Source organism: Oncorhynchus masou, chromosome 7 (genome assembly GCF_036934945.1).
Source record: "Oncorhynchus masou masou isolate Uvic2021 chromosome 7, UVic_Omas_1.1, whole genome shotgun sequence".
Lineage (NCBI taxonomy): Eukaryota > Metazoa > Chordata > Actinopteri > Salmoniformes > Salmonidae > Oncorhynchus > Oncorhynchus masou.
The window spans coordinates 9,363,855-9,385,597 of NC_088218.1; the positions used below are offsets into that span (position 1 = coordinate 9,363,855).

The following is a 21,743-nucleotide window of genomic DNA, read 5'->3' on the forward strand; positions in this document are numbered from 1 at the left end:
ATACCTACAATGATACATGTGAAACGGACACAACCACTATCGACATAACAACACAGTTCTGTCGTTTCGACCAGGAACTTCCTGTTCCCCACAACGACAGCGCAACAGCGTCATCTTCTTCTCTGGAATACTGACATTAACACAACTATAACGTGTCTGCCGCCACCTACGGCGGTATTCAAGGGGTGTTGAGCGTTCGTTTTTCATCAATTATTCTGCCCTCTGGCACTCAGACCAGAGTGCTCTGAAAGCGGAGTATACAGCCAGAGCGAATTTAGGAACGCAGGCTATGTCTGAATGTTGGAGTGTGCCCCTTACAGGTTAGGATAATTAAAGTGGCAGGTTAGGTGAATTACCTTGGCAGGTTAGGAGACTGAGGTTAAGGTTAGGGAAAGGGTTAGCTACAATGTAACAGATGTCAACAACTGTTGTCCCAACGCAAAAGAAACGGCCACGGACCAATGGGGAGCATCAATTGGTGTAAAGTAGATATCATGAAACACCCGATATCGGAGAACGCCCCAAATTGCGATCTGCAATTACACCTCTTTCGGATCAAGGGGCCAGGCTTCCAGTCTGTAAGCATGCTTTCCACTGTGCTCATGCAACGGATGTGAAACGGCTAGCTTAGTTAGCGGTTCGCGCTAAATAGCGTTTCAATCGGTGACGTCTTTGCTCTTAGACCTTGAAGTAGTAGTTCCCCTTGCTCTGCAAGGACCGCGGCTTTTGTGGAGCGATGGTTAACGATGCTTCGTGGGTGACTGTTGATGTGTGCAGAGGGTCCCTGGTTCGCGCCCGGGTATGGGCGGGGGACGGTCTAAACTTATACAGTTACACTCAGAGGGCATTTTCCGTACTGCAGTTCTGCTGAAGCACGGCCCAATTCCTATTGATGGCCCCATTGCGAAGTCACGTTTTTTTAAACAAGACAATTTACTCATCAAGTCTGTAAACAAAACATCCATTTAATTATTCAAGTAATTGCCGTAGTCAGATTTTTTCCCCTTCACTCACAGCCAAGGTTAACCATTTTAGATTCATGCTGAGGTGGGTGAGCTTATGCCACATGCAGATGCTGAAGGGAAAACACATCTCTTGACCTGCTGTGCATAATTTAGGAGCAGCCTCCTCTCATTGACGAGGTGTAACATAGTAAATATAAATCAGGGACTCTCAAAACAGTATTATGTTACTTTTTCTGGTTACAAAAGACAGATGGTTACTCAATACATGGAATTTGGTGGTGCTGTGCTGTAACAGCGAGCTGAGCCAGTTGAAAGTATTGACAACAGGGACATATTGTTGGTGACTGTGTGCTCCTTCATTAGTTTTGTGTTTTTTATTCATTTATTTCTGGTACCCTCCTACCTGAGAGGCATGAGGCCTGAGAGGCGTTGCACTGTAAAAATCATCCCAGTGTGGAGATGAAACACCTGTGTGTTACATAGCCACATGCTCTGTCCTATCTGCTCTACCGAGGTGTTTCAATGTGGGTAATACAGAGATAATACTAATACAGAGAGAACCATAAATATTCAGACTGTAACGCTCAATGAGTGAATGGGTGTAGAGTCAGGCGCAGAGAGCAAAGGATGCTGGGGTCCCCGCTTGTGCCTTCAAACTCCTGCCCTACATTGGGCGCAAATCTTTTAAGGGCTCCCGAGTGGCGCAGCAGTCTAAGGCACCTCATCTCAGTGCAAGAGACATCACTACAGTCCCTGGTTTGAATCCTAGCTGAATCACATCTGGCCATGATTGGGAGTCCCATAGGGAAGCGCACAATTAGCCCAGCATCGTCCGGGGTAGGCCTTCTTTGTAAATAAGAATTTGTTCTTAACCTGACTAACCTAGTTAAATAAAATAAAAAAATTGGACGCATGCCAGCAAAGCCACTAAACAATACATTAATTGCACTATAACAGTGAGAAACGGTGCCCACAAACTGTTAGGACCAACAGCATAGTCTCAACAACTTACCACTGCTTCACCTGGCTATCAGCGGAGCCTTGTCTGGCAACGAAACAGTTAATTCAGCCTCATTTACTGTCTTTTAAAATAACATGGCTGACTTACTTAAACAAATGTGGTTTCTACTGACAATTGAGATGTGCAAACTATGGCATAAGGGCCAATCTGTAATTTCGATTAAGACATTAATGAGCGAGCTAGGACGGACGTAGTCAATGTAACTATTTGTTCAGCACTTTGGAAATGTACAGCAACATAATTCAGAACATGGGCCGTTCTTACAGTGTTCTCCCTGTACACCAAGTCAGAACCGTAGGATAAATAACGGGGCATATGCAGACAATGAAAATTCTTACGATATTCAATGATTACATTTCTCAAAAACAGGTTATAGGCTACATGTGAACCACCAAGTCAGAACAGTCGGCAAAATTAAGATGTGAAACAAGACCAAAATATTAGCGTGAGGCACATGGGCTACTGACATCATACTACACAACATACACTTAGTATTACTTTCTTAGCTACAGAATACACATCTCCCTGGCATATTACATAATTTATGCAGCAGCATACAAGACATTTTTGGACTCACTTTGTTGTGCTGTGCTCACTTGAACAGGAAGGTGGCACAGCAGTAATTTCTGGGCATATTTTGTCATCAAACTTCGTCAACAAAGTCTGGCATTCTCTGGATTTGTGGTGCTTTCAAGACAACTAGGAACTTGAAGAAGAAAAAAAAGGAATCATGATGACGTCAGTGATCTTCAGGTCGTAGCTGTAGAAAGTCTTTAAAGAGTATCCCCCCCAAATAATACTACTACTACTAATAATAATAATAATAAGTGACACTGGCTAATTGAGGAGAAATGTATTTATTGTGATATGTGATTGTCTCACCTGGCTATCTTAAGATGAATGTACTTAATGTGCTGGTGACATCACAGGGTCAGAGAGACCACCTGACTGTAGTCATACAAAAACACTCCAGGCACTCAGCCCACAAGAACCATTCACACTGTCAGATCTAATATGAAGAACTGAATACAACCATAAGAACCATTCATACTGTCAGATATAATATGAAGAACTGAATACTAAAGAGAAGAAGAGGTTGACCAGTACATATTCATGTAACTTTATTTTTCATTGGCAGATCAATAAAGTTTGCTTCAATGCAGTTATCCAAACACATTCATGATCAGTAACTAAAATAACTCATCTAGTTTGAAAGACAATTAATAAACACATGAATTAATTTCATAAACTGTGTGTCATTAAATAAAGTTGTAAAATAATCCCCCCAAACTAGTGGTGAAAAGTGATCATCACACCATTTCTATCTGATACATGTTAGGGGCAGAAGTTAGACTTGTGGTTAGAGCGTTGGGCCAGTAACCAAAAGGTCCCCGAGCTGACAAGGTAAAACTCTGTTGTTCTGCCAAGGCAGTTAACCCACTGTTCCTAGGCCATAATTGTAAATAAGAATTTGTTCTTAACAGACTTGCCTAGTTAAATAAAGGTTCAAAAAATGTTTTTTTTAAAGAAGTGTCTACTAGCTCATTCCCACAGAATACTGCAGAGGGACAACTTGGTCTCAGAGCAAAACGTATTATGTATTACAAAAACATCCATGTCATTCCATTTAGTATGTTAGGTTACATTACATTGGACTACCAATATAAACTGAACTAAAATATACACTAAACATGTAAAGTGTTGGTTTCATGAGCTGAAATAAAGCATTCCAGCAATGTTCCATGTGCAGAAAAAGCTAATTTTATCTCAAATGTTGTGCACAACTTTGTTACTATCCCTGTTCGTGAGCATTTCAGCCTTTGTCAAGATATTCCATCAACATGACAGGTGTGGCATATTAAGATGCTGATAAAACAGCATTATCATTACACAAGTGCACCTTGTGCTGGGGGACAATAAAAGGCCACACAACACAATGTCACATATATCTCAAGTTCAGGGAATGTGCAATTGCATGATGACTGCAGGAGAGAATTCAATATGTATATCTCTACCATAAGCCACCTCTAACGTCCTTTTAGAGAATTTGGCAGTACATCCAACTGGCCTCACAACTGCAGATCACATGGAACCACGGCAGCCCAGGACCTCTTCAGCTGCAGGATTGTCTGGGAGGGGCTGAGTAGTATTTCTGTCTGGAATCAAGACCTTTTGTGGGGAAAACTCATGCCGATTGAATGGGCCTGGCTCCCAAGTGGGCCTATGCCCTCCCAAGTCCCACCCATGGCGGAGCCCCTGCCCAGTCATGTGAAATCCATAGATTATGGCCTCTTATTTAAAATGACTGATTTCCTTATACAAACTATACATCTTTGAAATTGTTGTGTTTAAATTGTTCAGTATAATACGACTTCTAGGATGTATCGTATGTTACGAATTACAATTTTACGTTATTTTACGCATTGCTATTCATACAACATGTTATGAACTTGTAATATGTATGATATGCAGACGTAAGCAGGCTTCTCTCATGCGTGTGTTCTCTGATTAACTATTAGCTCGGTTGCTGTTTTGGAGCATTTTACACAAACAGAGCAGGAGTATGGCTTCTCTCCTTTATGTATATGTTGGTGTGTGTTTAAGGTATCCAGTCAAGAGAAACTCACCCCACAGTCAGAACAGGAGTAAGGCTTTTCTCCTGTATGTGTTCTCCGATGAACATTTAGCTTAGTTGATGTTGTGAAGCATTTACACATTCAGAGCAGACGTAAGGCTTCTCTCCTGTGTGTGTTCACTTCTGAACTTTAAGCTTATTTGATGTTTTAAAACTTTTTCGAAAGTCAGAGCAGGAATAAGGCTTCCTCCTGTGTCTGTTCTCTGATGAACTGTTAGCACAGTTGATGTTTTGAAGCATTTTCCACAGTCAGAGCAGGAGTATGGCTTCTCCCCTGTATGTATACGTTCATGTGATTTTAAGTTGGAAAGTTGCGAGAAACTAGTTCCACAGTCAGAGCAGACGTAAGGCTTCTCTCCTGTGTGTGTTCTCTGGTGAACTTTTAGCTCATTTGATGTTTTAAAACGTTTTCCACAGTCAGAGCAGGAAAAAGGCTTCGCTCCTGTGTGTATACGTTGGTGTGTTTTTAAGGTGCCCAGCTGAGAGAAACTCACCCCACAGTCAGAGCAGAAGAAAGGCTTCTCTCCTGTATGTATACGTTCATGTGATTTTAAGTTGGAAAGTTGCGAGAAACTAGTTCCACAGTCAGAGCAGACGTAAGGCTTCGCTCCTGTGTGTATACGTTGGTGTGTTTTTAAGGTGCCCAGCTGAGAGAAACTCGCCCCACAGTCAGAGCAGACGTAAGGCTTCTCTCCTGTATGTATACGTTCATGTTTTTTTAAGATGGAAAATTGAGAGAAACTAGTTCCACACTCAGAGCAGTAATACAGCTTGTCTCCTGTGTGTGTTCTCTGATGAACTTTTAGCTCAGTTGATGTTTTGAAGCATTTTCCACAGTCAGAGCAGAAGTATGGCTTCTCACCAGTGTGTATAAGTTGGTGTGTTTTTAAGGTGCCCAGATGAGAGAAACTCGCCCCACAGTCAGAGCAGATGTAAGGCTTCTCTCCTGTGTGTGTTCTCTGGTGAACTTTTAGCTCATTTGATGTTTTAAAACGTTTTCCACAGTCAGAGCAGTAATAAGGCTTCTCTCCTGTGTGTGTTCTCTGATGAACTTTTAGATATGTTGATGTTGTGAAGCATTTTCCACAGTCAGAGCAGACGTAAGGCTTCTCTCCTGTGTGTGTTCTCTGATGAACTTTTAGATATGTTGATGTTGTGAAGCATTTCCCACAGTCAGTGCAGGAGTATGGCTTCTCCCCTGTATGTATACGTTCATGTGATTTTAAGTGGGAAAGCTGAGAGAAACTACTTCCACAGTCAGGGCAGAAGAAAGGCTTCTCTCCTGTGTGTGTTGTCTGATGAACTTTTAGCTCATTTGATGTTTTAAAACATTTTCCACAGTCAGAGCAGGAATAAGGCTTCGCTCCTGTGTGTATACGTTCATGTGATTTTAAGTGGGAAAGCTGAGAGAAACGAGTTCCACAGTCAGGGCAGAAGAAAGGCTTCTCTCCTGTGTGTGTTCTCTGATGAACTTTTAGATATGTTGATGTTTTGAAGCATTTTCCACAGTCAGCACAGGAGTACGGCTTCTCTCCTGTGTGTATTTTTAGGTGTATTTTTAGCTTTGATAGAAATGGGAAAATCTCTTCACAATGTGGGCAGTGATGAGACCTCTTAGCTCTCTGGTCTTGCTGCTGTTGCTCTCTGGATGTGGAGAATGTCTCAACATGGTATCCTGTGTGAACATCAGAAAAAACAGTCAGTTGGTGTGATATACATGTTAATCAAATGTATTTTATGAAGCACTTTTTACATCAGTAGTTGTCACAAAGTGCTTGACCTGTCTGGTTCAAATCCCATAATTAAAATTATTTTACACCATTTTAAAGATAAACTTGTAAATCCAGCCACAGTGTTGGATTTCAAATAGGCTTTACGGCGAAAGCACACCAAACGATTATGTTAGGTCAGCACCTAGTCACAGAAAACCATACAGTCATTTTCCAGCCAAGGAGAGGTCTCATAAAAGTCAGAAATAGCGATTAAATTAATCACAAACCTTTGATGATCTTCATCAGATGGCACTCACAGGACTGTGATGTGTGTTTTGTTCGAAAAAAGTTAATCTTTATGTCCAAAAACCTCATTTGAAATTGGTGTGTTGTGTTCAGAAATGCATTGTCTCAAATAAACATCCGATGAAAGTAAAGAGAGCCACATCAGAAATACTCATCATAAACATTGATAAAAGATACAAGTGTTAAACATACAAATACAGATAAACTTCTCATTAATGCAACCACTGTGTCAGATTTCGAAAAGGCTTTACGGCGAAAGCACACTCTGCGATTATGTTAGTTCAGCGACAAGACACAGAAACCCATACAGCCATTTTCCAACCAAGGAGAGCTTCACAAAAGTCAGAAATAGCATTAAAATTAATCAATTACCTTTGATTATCTTCGTCTGGTGGCACTCCCAGGTCTCCATTGTAGACAACAAATGTTTGTTTTCTTCGATAAAGTTCATCTTTATGTCCAAATACCTCAGTTTTGTTGGTGCGTTTAGTTCAGAAATCCAAAGGCACAATAAGCACTCTCGAAAAGTAAAAAAAACACAATAAAAGATAGTAGAAACATGTCAAACGATGTTTAAAATCAATCGTCAGGTTGCTTTTGTCATAAATAATCAATAATATTTCAACCGGACAAAAGCTTCGTCAATGGAAAAAGGTAAACAAGAAATGCGCGCTCCCGATCAGGTGCCAGGCTCATGGATGGAAATTTCCACTGTCCTCTCATTGAAAGCGGTGTATCTCCCTCATTTTTCAGAGTAAAAGCCTGAAACAATGCCTAAAGACTGGTCACATGTTGAGGAAGACAGATTTCCACTGGGTCCTAAGTCTTTGTATGGTGGATAGGCTTTCAATGGAAAAACAGCCTTTCAAAATAATAGTACTTCCTGGTTGGATTTTCCTCTGGTTTTTACCTGCCATATCAGTTCTGTTATACGCAGACATTATTTTAACAGTGTTTTCTATCCAAATCGACTAATTATATGCATATCCTAGCTTATGGGCCCGAGTAGCAGGCAGTTTAATTTGGGCACGCTTTTCATCCAAAATTCCAAATGCTGCCCCCTACCCTAGTGAAGTTAACTTTGGGGTAGGGGGCAGTATTGGGTAGCTTGTATGAAAAACGTGCCCAAATTAAGCTGCCTGCTACTCAGCCGAAAAAGCTAGAATATGCATATAACTAGAACATTTGGATAGAAAACACTCTGACATTTCTAAAACGGTTTGAATGATGTCTGTGAGTATAACAGAACTCATATGGCAGGTAAAATCCTGAGAATAAAATCCTACCAGGAAGTGGGAAATCTGAGGTTTGTCGTTATTCAACTCAGCTCCTATTGAAGATACCGTGTGATGTCAGTTATTTTTCACTTCTCAAGGCTTCCACTAGATGTCAACAGTATTTAGAACCTGTTTTGAGGATTCTACTCTAAAGGAGGGGCTCATAAGGGCTCTATGAGTGAGTGGTCTGGCAGAGTGCCACAGCCTCAGTCTGGCGCGCTCACATGAAAGGTAGCTACGTTCCACTTCATTTGTACAGACAAAGGAATTGTCCGGTTGGAACATTAATGAAGATTTATGTTAAAAAACGCCGAAAGATTGATTCTAAACATCGTTTGACATGTTGCTATGGACCGTAACGGAACTTTTTTTGACTTTTAGTCTGAAACTCGTGAACGCGCTTGGTGAGTTTAGATTGTGTACTGAACGCGCCAACAAAATGAGCTATTTTGAAATAAATTATGTACATTATCGAACAGAACAAGCACTTACTGTGGACCTGGGATTCCTGGGAGTGCATTCTGATGAAGATCATCAAAGGTAAGTGAATATTTATCATGTTATTCTGACATCTCTCGACTCCAACATGGCGGACATTTGTTTGGCTTGATTTTGTTGTCTGAGCGCCGTACTCAGATTATGCTTTTTTGGTAAAGTTTTTTTGAAATCGGACACAGCGGTTGCATTAAGGAGAAGTGTATCTATAATTCTGTGCATAATTCTTGTATTTTCATCAACATTTATTATGAGCATTTCTGTAATTGATGTTGCTTTCTGCAAAAATCACCGGATGTTGTGGAACTACTGAACGTAACGCTCCTATGTAAACTCAGATCCACTCTTTGGTTGGAAAATAGCTGAATGCTTTCTGTGACTTGGCTCTGACCTAACATAACGATATGTTCTGCTTTCGCCGAAAAGCGTTTTTGAAATCGGACACAGTGGTTGGATTAACGACAATTGTATCTTTAAAATGGTGTAAAATACTTGTATGTTTGAGGAATATTAATTATGGGATTTCTGTTGTTTTGAATTTGGCGCCCTGCAGTTTCACTGGCAGTTGTAAGGGAATTCACCCCTGTATTGGACAAAATGAATGGCAAATTATTGGCATAGTACAAACCATGTACACATTGGTCAATACCACCAAAATCGGCGTTGATTCATGCAAAGTGAACTTCAAATGCCATATGGCTATTGCCAGTTGTAACACTTCAAAAATCCAACAGGTGGCGTGTGCGCTCCACCGTGGTTTTTCATATTGATATTGGACTCCAAGTCAACATCCAAAAGCCAAATTTTGAAAAAATTGATTTTTTGTCAAAAACTTATCACCCCTTAAAAAAGTGCTTTCTGGACCGTTTTTCGAATTTCTTTCACTTTTTTTGTCAATTACACATGTGTAAGAACTGTATGAATATACTTTTGTCCAATTTTATTATCATAATTATTTTTTTTTTTTTACTTGCGCATTATTGCATGTGTTTTGTCCATCTGCAATATGATTTCATAGGAAGTCAGAAGTCAAAAGTCAATAATTGCAAAATTTCATAAAAAAATTCACACACCCCTAAAAAAGTGCTTTCTTGACCGTTTTTCGAAATTTTTTCGAATTTTGTGTCAATTACACGTATAAGAACTGTATCAACATACTTTAGTCATATTTTATTATCATATTTTTTTTTTAAACTTGTGCATTAGGCATATGTTTTCTCCATTTGGAACATGATTTCATAAGAAGTCAAAATTTCAAAAATTGCTAAATTTCATAAAAAACTTCACACACCCCTAAAAAAGTGCTTTCTGGACCGTGTCAGTTACACACGTATAAGAACTGTATCAACATACTTTAGTCATATTTTATTATCATAATGTTTGTTTTGTTTTTTTACTTGTGCATAAGGCATATGTTTTGTGGGGGCCAAATGTCATAAGAAATTTGACATGCTCAAAAATCCTTCAGAAATGCAAAATTGACTGGCCTGATGAACTCGGGATGGCCGGGCAGTGATTGTTGTTCCTTTCAATCACTCGTGGTGTTGATTTCATCATGTCCATTTGTTTATGTTTTCTCACTTTTGCAAAGTCACTGTGCATTTGCAAGATGGTTAACTGGGCATTCACCATCACCAATTTGTCATGCTATAAAAATCGTGCAGGAATGCCAAATTGACTGGCCCGATGAACTCGGGATGGCTGGGCAGTGATTCTGGTACCTCTCCATCGCTCGTTTGGGTTGATTTCAGAATGTCACTTTTGGTGATGGTACCTCACTGTTAAAACATATTGCAAATGTTTTCTCACTTTTGCAAAGTCACTGAAAATTTGTGCAGGAATGCCAAATTGACTGGCCCGATGAACTCGGGATGGCTTGGCAGTGATTCTGGTACCTCTCCATCGCTCGTTAGGGTTGATTCCAGAATGTCCATTTGGTGATGTTTCTCACTCTTGCAAAGTCACTGTGCATTTGCCATATGGTTAACTGGGCAGTCACCATCACCAATTTGTCATGCTATAAAAATCATGCAGGAATGCCAAATTGACTGAACCGATGAACTCGGGATGGCTGGGCAGTGATTCTGGTACCTCTCCATCGCTCGTTTGGGTTGATTTCAGAATGTCACTTTTGGTGATGGTACCTCACTGTTAAAACATATTGCAAATGTTGTCTCACTTTTGCAAAGTCACTGTGCATTTGCCATATGGTTAACTGGGCAGTCACCATCACCAATTTGTCATGCTATAAAAATCATGCAGGAATGCCAAATTGACTGAACCGATGAACTCGGGATGGCTGGGCAGTGATTCTGGTACCTCTCCATCGCTCGTTTGGGTTGATTTCAGAATGTCACTTTTGGTGATGGTACCTCACCGCTTAAACATATTGCAAATGGACAAGAGTCACCTGCAAGTCACCGTCCATCAGTCAATTTGATATCATTCAAAGCTAACTATTGGAGGCACTGTCAGTCTCTACGCACCCCAATAATACGTCCCTCCATCCAAGTTGTGTATCTGTGTGATTTAGTTTTCCTTTGAATTTTTATGGGAAAAATGACTGATTTACAGTTCATGGGGGTTGACTAATCACACATATGAAGTTTTGGACAGATCAGATTTTTTTAACCCTTCCAAACAGCCCCTGAGACACCAATTATGGCACTTCCGGTTGGCACAGGAAGCTATAAATACACACATGTCTTGATTGACATAGAAACCTACGGAATCCTGAGTTTTAAGTCTTTAAGTTGAGAATTGACTGATCTACACAGGGTTGAATAATGCAGAGTCATTTTCACCTTTGGAGGTGATGTACATCCAAATACCTTTTGGGTCAATTTAACCACTTCCGGTTGCTCCAGGAAGCTTAGAATCGACACAGGTAGACCTCATAGTGGTCTGATGGAATGTCATAGAAGACAGGTTCATACAGCATTCATAACCCATATAGACTCCAGGTTGTATTTAGGGGAGCAGGCAATGTATTCCTATGGGGAGAGAAGTCAATGCACACTGTTTTTATGTAAACACCTTCTTTTAACTGTGAAAGGTTAATGCCACACAGTCAAGGTTAGGCTTGCACAGATCGGGAGGACCTTAGGAACAGTCCTGTGGTTGAATTGTCTTTCTAAACCTAACGGTTCCGCCGCTGTCACCCAAAATCAAATGACATTGTGGTGCAGGCTTCATTGTGGGCCTATTTTTCTCATGGTCGCTGCGCTCAGACCGAGCGAGCTACGGTCAAGCGGGATATCTCGTTGAACTCGGCACGGCCTTGGGATTATGTTTATGCCATTGCCTGCTCTCTGTGTCTTTAAACACCACGCTTTGTCACTCCATCCTTGCTGTGTGTGTGTGTGTGAGAGCTTTTCTTTGACATCTGTTGGGAGAAATGACTGATTTACAGTTCATGGGGGTTGCCTAATCACACATATGAAGTTTTGGACAGATCTGATTTTTTTAACCCTTCCAAACAGCTCCTGAGACACCAATTATGGCACTTCCGGTTGGCACAGGAAGCTATAAATACACACATGTCTTGATTGACATAGAAACCTACAGAATCCTGAGTTTTAAGTCTTTAAGTTGAGAATTGACTGATCTACACAGGGTTGAATAATGCAGAGTCATTTTCACCTTTGGAGGTGATGTACATCCGAATACCCTTTGGGTCAATTTAACCACTTCCGGTTGCTCCAGGAAGCTTAGAATCGACACAGGTAGACCTCATAGTGGTCTGATGGAATGTCATAGAAGACAGGTTCATACAGCATTCATAACCCATATAGACTCCAGGTTGTATTTAGGGGAGCAGGCAATGTATTCCTATGGGGAGAGAAGTCAATGCACACTGTTTTTATGTAAACACCTTATTTTAACTGTGAAGGGTTAATGTCACACGGTCAAGGTTAGGCTTGCACAGATCGGGAGGACCTTAGGAACAGTCCTGTGTTTGAATTGTCCTTCTAAACCTAACGGTTCCGCCGCTGTCACCCAAAATCAAATGATATTGTGGTGCAGGCTTCATTGTGGGCCTATTTTTCTCATGGTCGCTGCGCTTAGACCGAGCGAGCTACGGTCAAGCGGGATATCTCGTTGAACTCGGCACGGCCTTGGGATTATGTTTATGCCATTGCCTGCTCTCTGTGTCTTTAAACACCACGCTTTGTCACTCCATCCTTGCTGTGTGTGTGTGTGAGAGCTTTTCTTTGACATCTGTTGGGAGAAATGAGTGATTTTACAGTTCAGGAGGGTTGCTTAATCACATATGAAGTTTTGAAAAGATCTGACCTTTTTAACCCTTGGATACAGCCACTATGACACCATTTAAGGCACTTCCTGTTGGCACAGGAAGCTATAAATAAACTCATATCCTCATTGGGGTATGCCTTTACAGAATCCTGAGTTTTAAGTCTTTACGTTAAGAACTGAGTTATTTACGGAGGGTTTAGTGAGTGTGTGTTATTTCAGAAAATCATAGAAAATCACAGAAATGTCGCAGAGCTCCGCAGCACACTTTAAAAATATTCGTATGAACACCCTGCAACTCGATCTGTAACCGTTGAAAAAAAACCCACCTATATCTGAACATCACAAACTGGTCATCGTACGATTTCTCTTAAATGACGATAGATAAATGGCTGATTTTTTTTTTATTGACACCGGAGGCTCCTTGACTTTGACGTGAAGTGAAAAAATAATTTCTCTATTTTCATTTTGGACCTTTAATCCCAGAAATATGGCCATAACTCAAAAACCGTTGAGGCCTAGACGCCATCTTGTTCGGGGCCATCTGCCCATTATGCCAAACCTATGCTCACCAAGTTTCGGCTTCGAAATATTTTCAGTTTTCGAGATATGGCCCGTCATTCGTGATTCGGGATGTTTTGTCCAATAGCAATATGATTGCTTATGCCCTCTTGTGGGATCTTCCGGCATAGCGGAAAAATGGACCAAAATTTGATTATTTTATGAAACGAAAACCGAATGTCCGACAAAGTTCATTTGATGACTTCCCGGTAGGTCTGGCCCTGCCGCTCGGCCCGACGCCGTCCCCGAATTTTAAAAATGTTTTCGGACGTCTAGTAAGGGACTGTACATTTCCAATATGGACTTTCTCACTAACCATACGGTGATTGTCAAAAAGTTCCCTTAAGGTATGAAAGGTGGGACGCTCGCGTACCAAACGGTCCCAGAGAGGTTAACAGAAACCCAGCCTAAAATCCCCAAAGAGCAAGCAATGCAGATGTAGAGGCACAGTGGCCACAAAAAAACTCCCTAGAAAGCAGGAACATAGGAAGAAACCGAGAGAGGAACCAGGCTCAGAGTGGTGACCAGTCCTCTTCTGGCCATACCGGGTGACAGGTAGCCTAGTGGTTAGAGCAACCGAAAGGTTGCAAGATCGAATCCCCGAGCGGACAAGGTAAAAATCTGTCGTTCTGCCCCTGAACAAGGCAGTTAACCCAATGTTCCTAGGCCATCATTGAAAATAAGAATTTGTTCTGAACTGACTTGCCTATGTCCAAACGCTAGCAGGACACCTACGACAACATCCGGTGAAATTGCAGAGCGCGAAATTCAAAATATTAAACATTCATGAAAATAGAAGTGTCTTACATAATTTAAAAGCTTCTTGTTAATCCAACTGCGTTGTCAGATTTGAAAAAGGCTTTACGGAGAAAGCATACCATGCGATTATCTGAGGACAGCTCCCCACGTCAAAATACTTTTTCAACCAGCACAGGCGTCACAAAATCACAGACAGCAATTAAATAAATCACTTACCTTTGAAGATCTTCCTCTGATTGCAATCCCAAGGGTCCCAGCTACACAATGAATGGTCGTTTTGTTCGATAATATCCTTCATTATATTCCAAAAGTATCAGTTTAGATGGCGCGCTTGATTCAGTAGGTCACTCGTTCAACATGCACACAAACGAATCCTAAAGGTTACCGGTAAAGATCGTTCAAAAAAGTCAAACGAAGTTTCCAATTAATTTTCAGGTATTCTAATATGTAAATAAACAATAATATTTAAGACAGAGAATAGTGTGTTCAATAGCAAAGATAAATAACGAAGAGCGCACTCTCGTTGATGCGTGCAACATGACTACTTTTCTAATGGGGGACATCTTGGAAAAACTACAAATATGTATTTTTCAAAGACTGTTGACATCTAGTGGAAGCCAAAGGAACTGCAATCTGGGTCCTATCAATTTGAATATCCCATAGGCAAGCATTGAAAAAATCTGTGACCTCAAGAAATAAAAATTCCGGGTGGATTTTACTCAAGGTTTTCGCCTGTCATATCAGTTCTGTTATACCCACAGACATTATTTTTACAGTTTTAGAAACTTTAGAGTGTTTTCTATCCAATGCTATCAAGTATATGCATATCCTAGCTTCTGGGCAGTTTACTTTAGGCACGTCAGTCATCGGAAATTCCGGACAATAACCAGTATGCTAAGAAAGTTAAATAAAGGTTAAACATTTTTTTTAAATACACTACGATTAGTGGTGAAATAAATGAATAAATTCTAAAGTTACAAATGTCCATGTTTTTGAAAGAATAGCACATTTTGTTCAATCAAATAATGTCAAAGTGATCAGAAATACAGTGTAAACATTGTTAATGTTGTAAATGACTATTGTAGCTGGAAACGGCTGAAGATCTCGTACAATGCTGTGTACTACTCTCTTCACAGAACAATGCAAACAGTCTAATCAGAATAGTGTCTAGAAGGCCAGCATCCCGGAGTCGCCTCTTCACTGTTGACATTGAGACTGGGTTTTTCGGGTACTATTTAATGAAGCTGCCAGTTGAGGACTTGTGAGACGTCTGTTTCTCAAACTAGACACTCTAAAATACTTGTCCTCTTGCCCAGTTGTGCACAGGGGCCTCCCACTCCTCTTTATATTCTGGTTAGAGCCAGTTTGCACTGTTCTGTGAAGGGAGTAGTACACAGAACTGCACGAGATCTTCAGTTTCTTGGAAATTTCTCACATGGAAAAGCCTTCATTTCTCAGAACAAGAATAGACTGACGAGTTTCAGAAGAAAGGTCTTTGTTTCTGGCCATTATGAGACTGTAATCGAACCCACAAATGACACAGATACTCAACTAGTCTAAAGAAGGACCGTTTTATTGCTTCTTTTATCAGCACCACAGTTGTCAGCTATGCTAACATAATTGCAAAAGGGTTTTGTAATGATCAATTAGCCCTTTAAAATGATCAACTTGGATTAGCTAACACAACATGCCATTGGATCACAGGAGTGATGGTTGCTGATAATGGGCCTCTGTACACCTATGTAGATATTCCTTCTAAAAAAATCATCCGTTTCCAGCTACAAGTCATTTACAACATTAACAACATCTCCACTGTATTAATGGTCAATTTGATGTGATTTTAATGGACAAAAAAACATACTTTTCTTTCAAAAACAAGGACATTTCTAAGTGACCCTAAACTTTTCAACAGTAGTGTATGTATTCATTTCAGTAGGCTGTATGGGAAGGGGAATCAAACTATACTAAAACTGGGTAGGAGTCAAAAACTAATGAGGCAAAAGTGGTGAAAATGATGAGCTATATCATCCTCCACTCAACATCACAAGGGTAGGTAACTATACAGACTAATTTCATAGAACTTTAAAACACTGGCAGTTTGTCTACTTCACTTCTTTAGTCTACACTCTGAACACCCCAGATAGCCCAGTGAATAAAACAAATGCTGGCAATACTGGTGTCATCCATACAAGTCTTAGCAGCATGAAATAACATCTACACTGCATTCAAAAAGTAAATAGACCCCTTGATTTTTTTTTCCACGTCTTGTTACATTACAGCCTTATTCTAAAATTGATGAAATTGTTTTTTCCCCTTCATATCAATTTACAAACAATACCCCAAAATGACATCGCAATACCCCATAATGACATCACAATACCCCATAATGACATCGCAATACCCCATAATGACATCACAATACCCCAAAATGACATCGCAATACCCCATAATGACATCGCAATACCCCATAATGACATCGCAATACCCCAAAATGACATCACAATACCCCATAATGACATCGCAATACCCCCATAATGACATCACAATACCCCCATAATGACATCGCAATACCCCAAAAAAGAGTTCAATCTTGGTTTCATCAGACCAGAGAATCTTGTTTCTCATGGTCAGAGTCATTTTGGTGCCTTTTGGCAAATTCCAAGCGGACTGTCATGTGCCTTTTACGGAGGAATGGCTTCCGTCTGGGCACTCTACCATAAAGGCATGATTAGCGGAGTCCTGCAGAGATGGTTGTCCTTCTGAAAGATTCTCTCATCTCCATAGAGGAACTATGGAGCTCTGTCAGATTGACCATCGGGTTCTTGGCCACCTCCCTGACCAAGGCCCTTCTCCCCCATTTGATCAGTTTGGCCGGGTGGCCAGCTCCAGGAAGAGTCTTGGTGGTTCCAAACTTCTTCCATTGAAGAATAATGGAGGCCTCTGTGTTCTTGGGGACCTTTAATGCTGCAGAAATGTTTTGGTACCTGTCTCCAGATCTGTGCCGACACAATCCTGTCGACGGACAAATCCTTCCACCTCATGACTTGGTTTTAACTCTGACATGCAGTGTCAAATGTGGGACCTGACATAGACAGGTGTGTGCCTGTCCAAATCATGTCCAATCAATTGAATTTACCACAGGTGGACTCCAAGTTGTAGAAACATCTCAAGGATCATCTCATAGCAAAAGGTCTGAAAACTTGTGTAAATAAGCAATTATTATTTAAAAATTACATTTGCAAGATATTGTGATTCATTAAAACCTGTTTTGGCTTTGTCATTATGGGATATTGTGTGTAGATTGACGAGGAAAAACATGTCATCAACTTTAGAATAAGGCTGTAACGTACCAAAATGGGAAAATGGGAAGGAGTCTGACAGTGCCCTCGGAAAGTATTCAGACCCCTTGACTTTTTCCACATTGATATGTTACAGCCTTATTCTAAAATGAAATAAAAAAATATCCTCAGCAATCTACACACCCTCATAATGACAAAGCTAAAACAGGTTTAGAGATTTTTGCAAATTTATTTAAAAAAACAGAAAAACAAGACAAACTAAAAATTGAGTTCAGATGCTTCCTGTTTCCATTGATCATCCTTGAGATGTTTCTACAACTTGATATATAAAAAATATTAAATATATACTACTGTTCAAATGTCTGGGGTCACTGAGAAATGTCCTTGTTTTGAAAGAAAAGCACATTGTTTGTCCATTAAAATAACATCAAATTGATCAGAAATACAGTGTAGACATTGTTATTGTTGTAAAAGACTATTGTAGCTGGAAACAGCAGATATCTTATGGAATATCTACATAGGAGTACAGAGGCCCATTATCAGCAACCATCACTCCTGTGATCCAATGGCATGTTGTGTTAGCTAATCTAAGTTTATCATTAGAAAACACTTTTGCAATTATGTTAGTACAGCTGAAAACTGTGGTGCTCAGTAAAGAGGCAATAAAACTGGCCTTTACAACTCTGCCGAGAAGGCCAGCATCCCGGAGTCGCCTCTTCGCTGTTGAGACTGGTGTTAAGTGACCCCAAACTTTTGAAATGAACTCAGGTGCATCCTGTTTCCATTGATCATCATTGAGATGTTTCTACAACTTGATCTATAAAATATTAAATATATGTATCAGATATAAATCATCAGGATGTGGTAGTGTACTGGTTATTGTTAACACTTCTCCAATCGTTGTTGAGATCTGATATTCTCGAGACGAAGGCCTATATCATATTTCTCAAATCCTTTTCAGGCTAAATTCCAGCCGACCATGGAGAGAACAGTAATGCCTCACTACACCGAAAACAATATATAAATGCAACATGTAAAGTGTTGGTCCCATGTTTCATGAGCTGAAATAAGAAAATCTCTGAAATTTTCCAACACACACAAAAAGCTTATTTATCTCAAATTGTGTGCACAAATATGTTTACATCCCTGTTATTGAGCCTTTCCCTTTTACCAAGATAATCCATCCACCTGACAGGTGTGGCATATCAAGAAGCTGATTAAACAGCATAATCACTACACAGTTGCACCTTGTGCTGGGAACAATAAAAGGACACTTTAAAAGGTATTTTTTTCCCCCAGAGAATTGAATGTTCATTTCTCTACCATAAGCTGCCTCCAACGTCCTATTAGAGTATTTGGCAGTACATCCAACCGGCCTCACAATCGTAGACCGTGTGTAACAACTTCAGCCCAGGACCTGAGGTGGGTCTGGCTGCCAAGTGGGTGGGCCTATGCCTTCCAACGCCCACCCATGGCTGCACCCCTGCCCAGTCATCTGAACTCTACAGGTTAGGGCCTAATTCATTTCCAATGACTGATGCCCTTATACATATATATATATATATTTTAGTACATTTAACCTTTATTTAACTAGGCAAGTCAGTTAAGAACAATTCCTACTAACAATGGCGGCCTTCCGGGGTAACAGTGGGTTAACTGCCTTGATCAGGGGCAGAATGACAGATTTTTCCTTGTCAGCTCAGGGATTCGATCCAGCAACCTTTCGGTTACTGGCCCAACGCTCTAACCACTAGGCTACCTGCCGCCCCTTAAATGAACTGTAACTCAGTAAAATCGTTGAATTTGTTGCATGTTGCGTTTATATTTATGTACACTATTTTAATTCAAGAAGCTGGTGAAGAGCTACAAAAGGAAGTAAATAGCCCCAATGGACTGAAAGATAATGGAATTTCATCAAACTTATGAGCCCCCGAGTGGCACAGCGGTCTAAGGCACTGCATCTCAGTGCTAGAGGCGTCACTACAGACACCCTGGTTAGATTCCAGGCTGTATCACAACTGGCTGTGATTGGGAGTCCCATAGGGCGGTGCACAATTGGCCAAGTGTCATCCGGGTTTGGCCGGTGTAGGCCGTCATTGTAAATAATAATTGGTTCTTACATGACTTGCCTAGTTAAATAAAGTTAACTTATAATAATAATAGTTAGGCTCTTTATGAGCATTAGCTGCTACTTCACTCAATCCCGTTTTTAAAAGTCTCCCTGTGTGACATTCCTTGAGACCAACCAGAAATGTATCCTTGGCCAAATATTCCCAGATTTTCATAAAAACAGCTGAACATGTTCTCTCGTTTCTGCGTCACCAAATGTTGTGTGAGACAAAAGAGAAGGCGAGGTGAGCATCAATCACTAGTTCGGTGCAGCAGACTGCAGGGGTGTAGTGCTGCAAGTGATGAGCCGCCACAATGGTGTTTGTTTAGTAAAGTTAGATCAATGTCTTGGAAGATCACCTAATGATTAATTAGTAGTCAACATCACCAAATATTATAGCATAACATTACTGTTACAACAAAAACAACACCTCATATCTTAGGAGATTTTAGGATGGTTTGCTGAATAGTCCCAAACTCAACAGCGCGCCATTAGGCAGAATGTGTTTTGATTCAAACAAAATACAGGAAGTCTATTTCATTTAACACCATCTGCTCTAATTTGCTCACCAGACAGTAATTCAAGAAGATTTAAATGCATATTCCCATGAAATTGATTGAGATCAAACGATTGGCATGCAGACGCAGCTTGGTCTTTTCACTGGTAAAACGTGAAGAATTATAATTCAATATTGACAGTGATGATGCCATGGCCTATTTTGAAATGAGGTATGCCTAACTTAGTGATTGAGGGTATTAAACATTTTCAACGTTCTTGAGACAATGTGTGGGCAAAGGCAGGCGATACAAGTTGAAATAGTTTTTGCTTCGCTGTGAAGTCTTGAGTTGTTCAGGGATGTGTGATGTCAGAATTACAGAATTCAACCTAGCAATAGACTGGTCATAGCTTATGGAGGTCTAATATATGAAGATAACTTATAGATAGAACCAGCTCTTACCATGACTAACAGTTGTCCTAATCTTCTCCTCTTCTTCATCTTTAAGGTTGACATTCAGCTCCAGTGTTTGACTGCAGTCTTCCAGCTTCACTGATGCCATCTCTGGATCCTGCAGAGCAAACTGGACTCCACTGTCACAATCAGGACCCAGTGACTGTAGGTTTGGACTCAGTGTGGAAGGAGAGTGGCAGGCTGGGTTTGTCCTCACTGTTGATGTTACCGGCCTCAGACTTAATCTGAGTCGGCCTGTAGTAATAAAGACAAACGGACACAAATGTTATTTTCTTAACAGTTCTGGCACTTTATTCTGTAAAAATATTTTCTCGTTTTTCTTGTTCAATTATCTAATTTCAGTAGATCCTGTAGCTAATCCTTGACAAAACATTCATTCACATTAGACACAAAGTAAAGATTTTAAATTGCACAACATAAGTGCACTTAATCTATAGTAGATTTCCTAAATTCACATAAATGCATAAATGACTCAAAAACCATTTAGTACAAGATCACAGTATGTTTCAGGCAGCACTATGTACTATTTTATGAATAACCTTGTCTTCACTGTATTATTTCACTCACAAAAACCCAATGTATTTCCTGTTCACACCATATTAAGAATTATCAAGGTTCGTACAGTGTCAAGTCAAATTCAAGGACTTTTCAGGCACTAATATTAATTTACTTGAAGCCCCGTGTGAAAACCCTGAATTATAGATACATATAGAAACAACTGAATGTGTCTGAATATTAGTAAACATGTAAAGAACTGATAATCATTACATTCAGCTTCAAAACTGTAGAGCAACTGAAATGTTCTCTCTCTGATGAGGCACTACCTGCACTGAAGTCCGTTGATGCAGACCTCCTATGGTATCATGGAGGTCCACAAACAAACCTTTAAGGTCCATGTCTGTCTAATTCAGTACTAAGAAAATAAACCAAGAAATCCCTACTAACTTCTACCACACCCTCCCCTTCCCCAAAAACCCTCCCACACCCCCCAATAAACTATATCAATGGATCCCTTTCTGTGTTTGCAAACATTGGGGTCTTTATCATGCTGAGACAATCCACCCCCAGGTTATCCAGCTTATCAAAAACCATACTGACAGTAACATCTGTTACCCCCAACAACTGCTGCAATTTACAAGATAACTTTCAACCTGGTATTTCTGCTTTACACAATCCAAGTTGTTGATAACCTCACCAATGAAAGCAATGAAGTACATATTATTCAATATTAAAGTATCCTTTGTCACAGTGCATTTATGGACGCAAGATTTCTGAACAGGCTTCGGAACCATGTCAGGACTAGTAGAAAGACCAGTTCTGACAGTAGGTCCTCTTACTACGGGACCAGCCATGGAAGCTCCATCAGTCTGACAGTAGGT

At 40.3% G+C, this 21,743-nt stretch overlaps 1 protein-coding gene across 5 annotated transcripts in view; it reads right to left on the minus strand.

Moving 5' to 3' along the window:
* Positions 1-4,176: 4,176 nt before the first annotated feature.
* Positions 4,177-21,743, minus strand: part of LOC135543193 (oocyte zinc finger protein XlCOF6-like) — a 72,802-nt gene continuing 55,235 nt past the window's right edge. For 3 of the 5 annotated variants that reach the window (XM_064970299.1, XM_064970298.1, XM_064970297.1), the window contains exons 2-3: positions 20,353-20,598; positions 4,177-6,296 (exon numbers count right to left, since the gene is read on the minus strand). In XM_064970299.1, the coding sequence (XP_064826371.1) occupies positions 4,696-6,296; positions 20,353-20,452 (1,701 nt within the window). In that variant the 5' untranslated portion in view covers positions 20,453-20,598 and the 3' untranslated portion in view covers positions 4,177-4,695. The remainder of the gene's footprint in view (positions 6,297-20,352; positions 20,599-21,743) is intronic. The other 2 variants (XM_064970295.1, XM_064970296.1) reach the window with 1 other exon arrangement.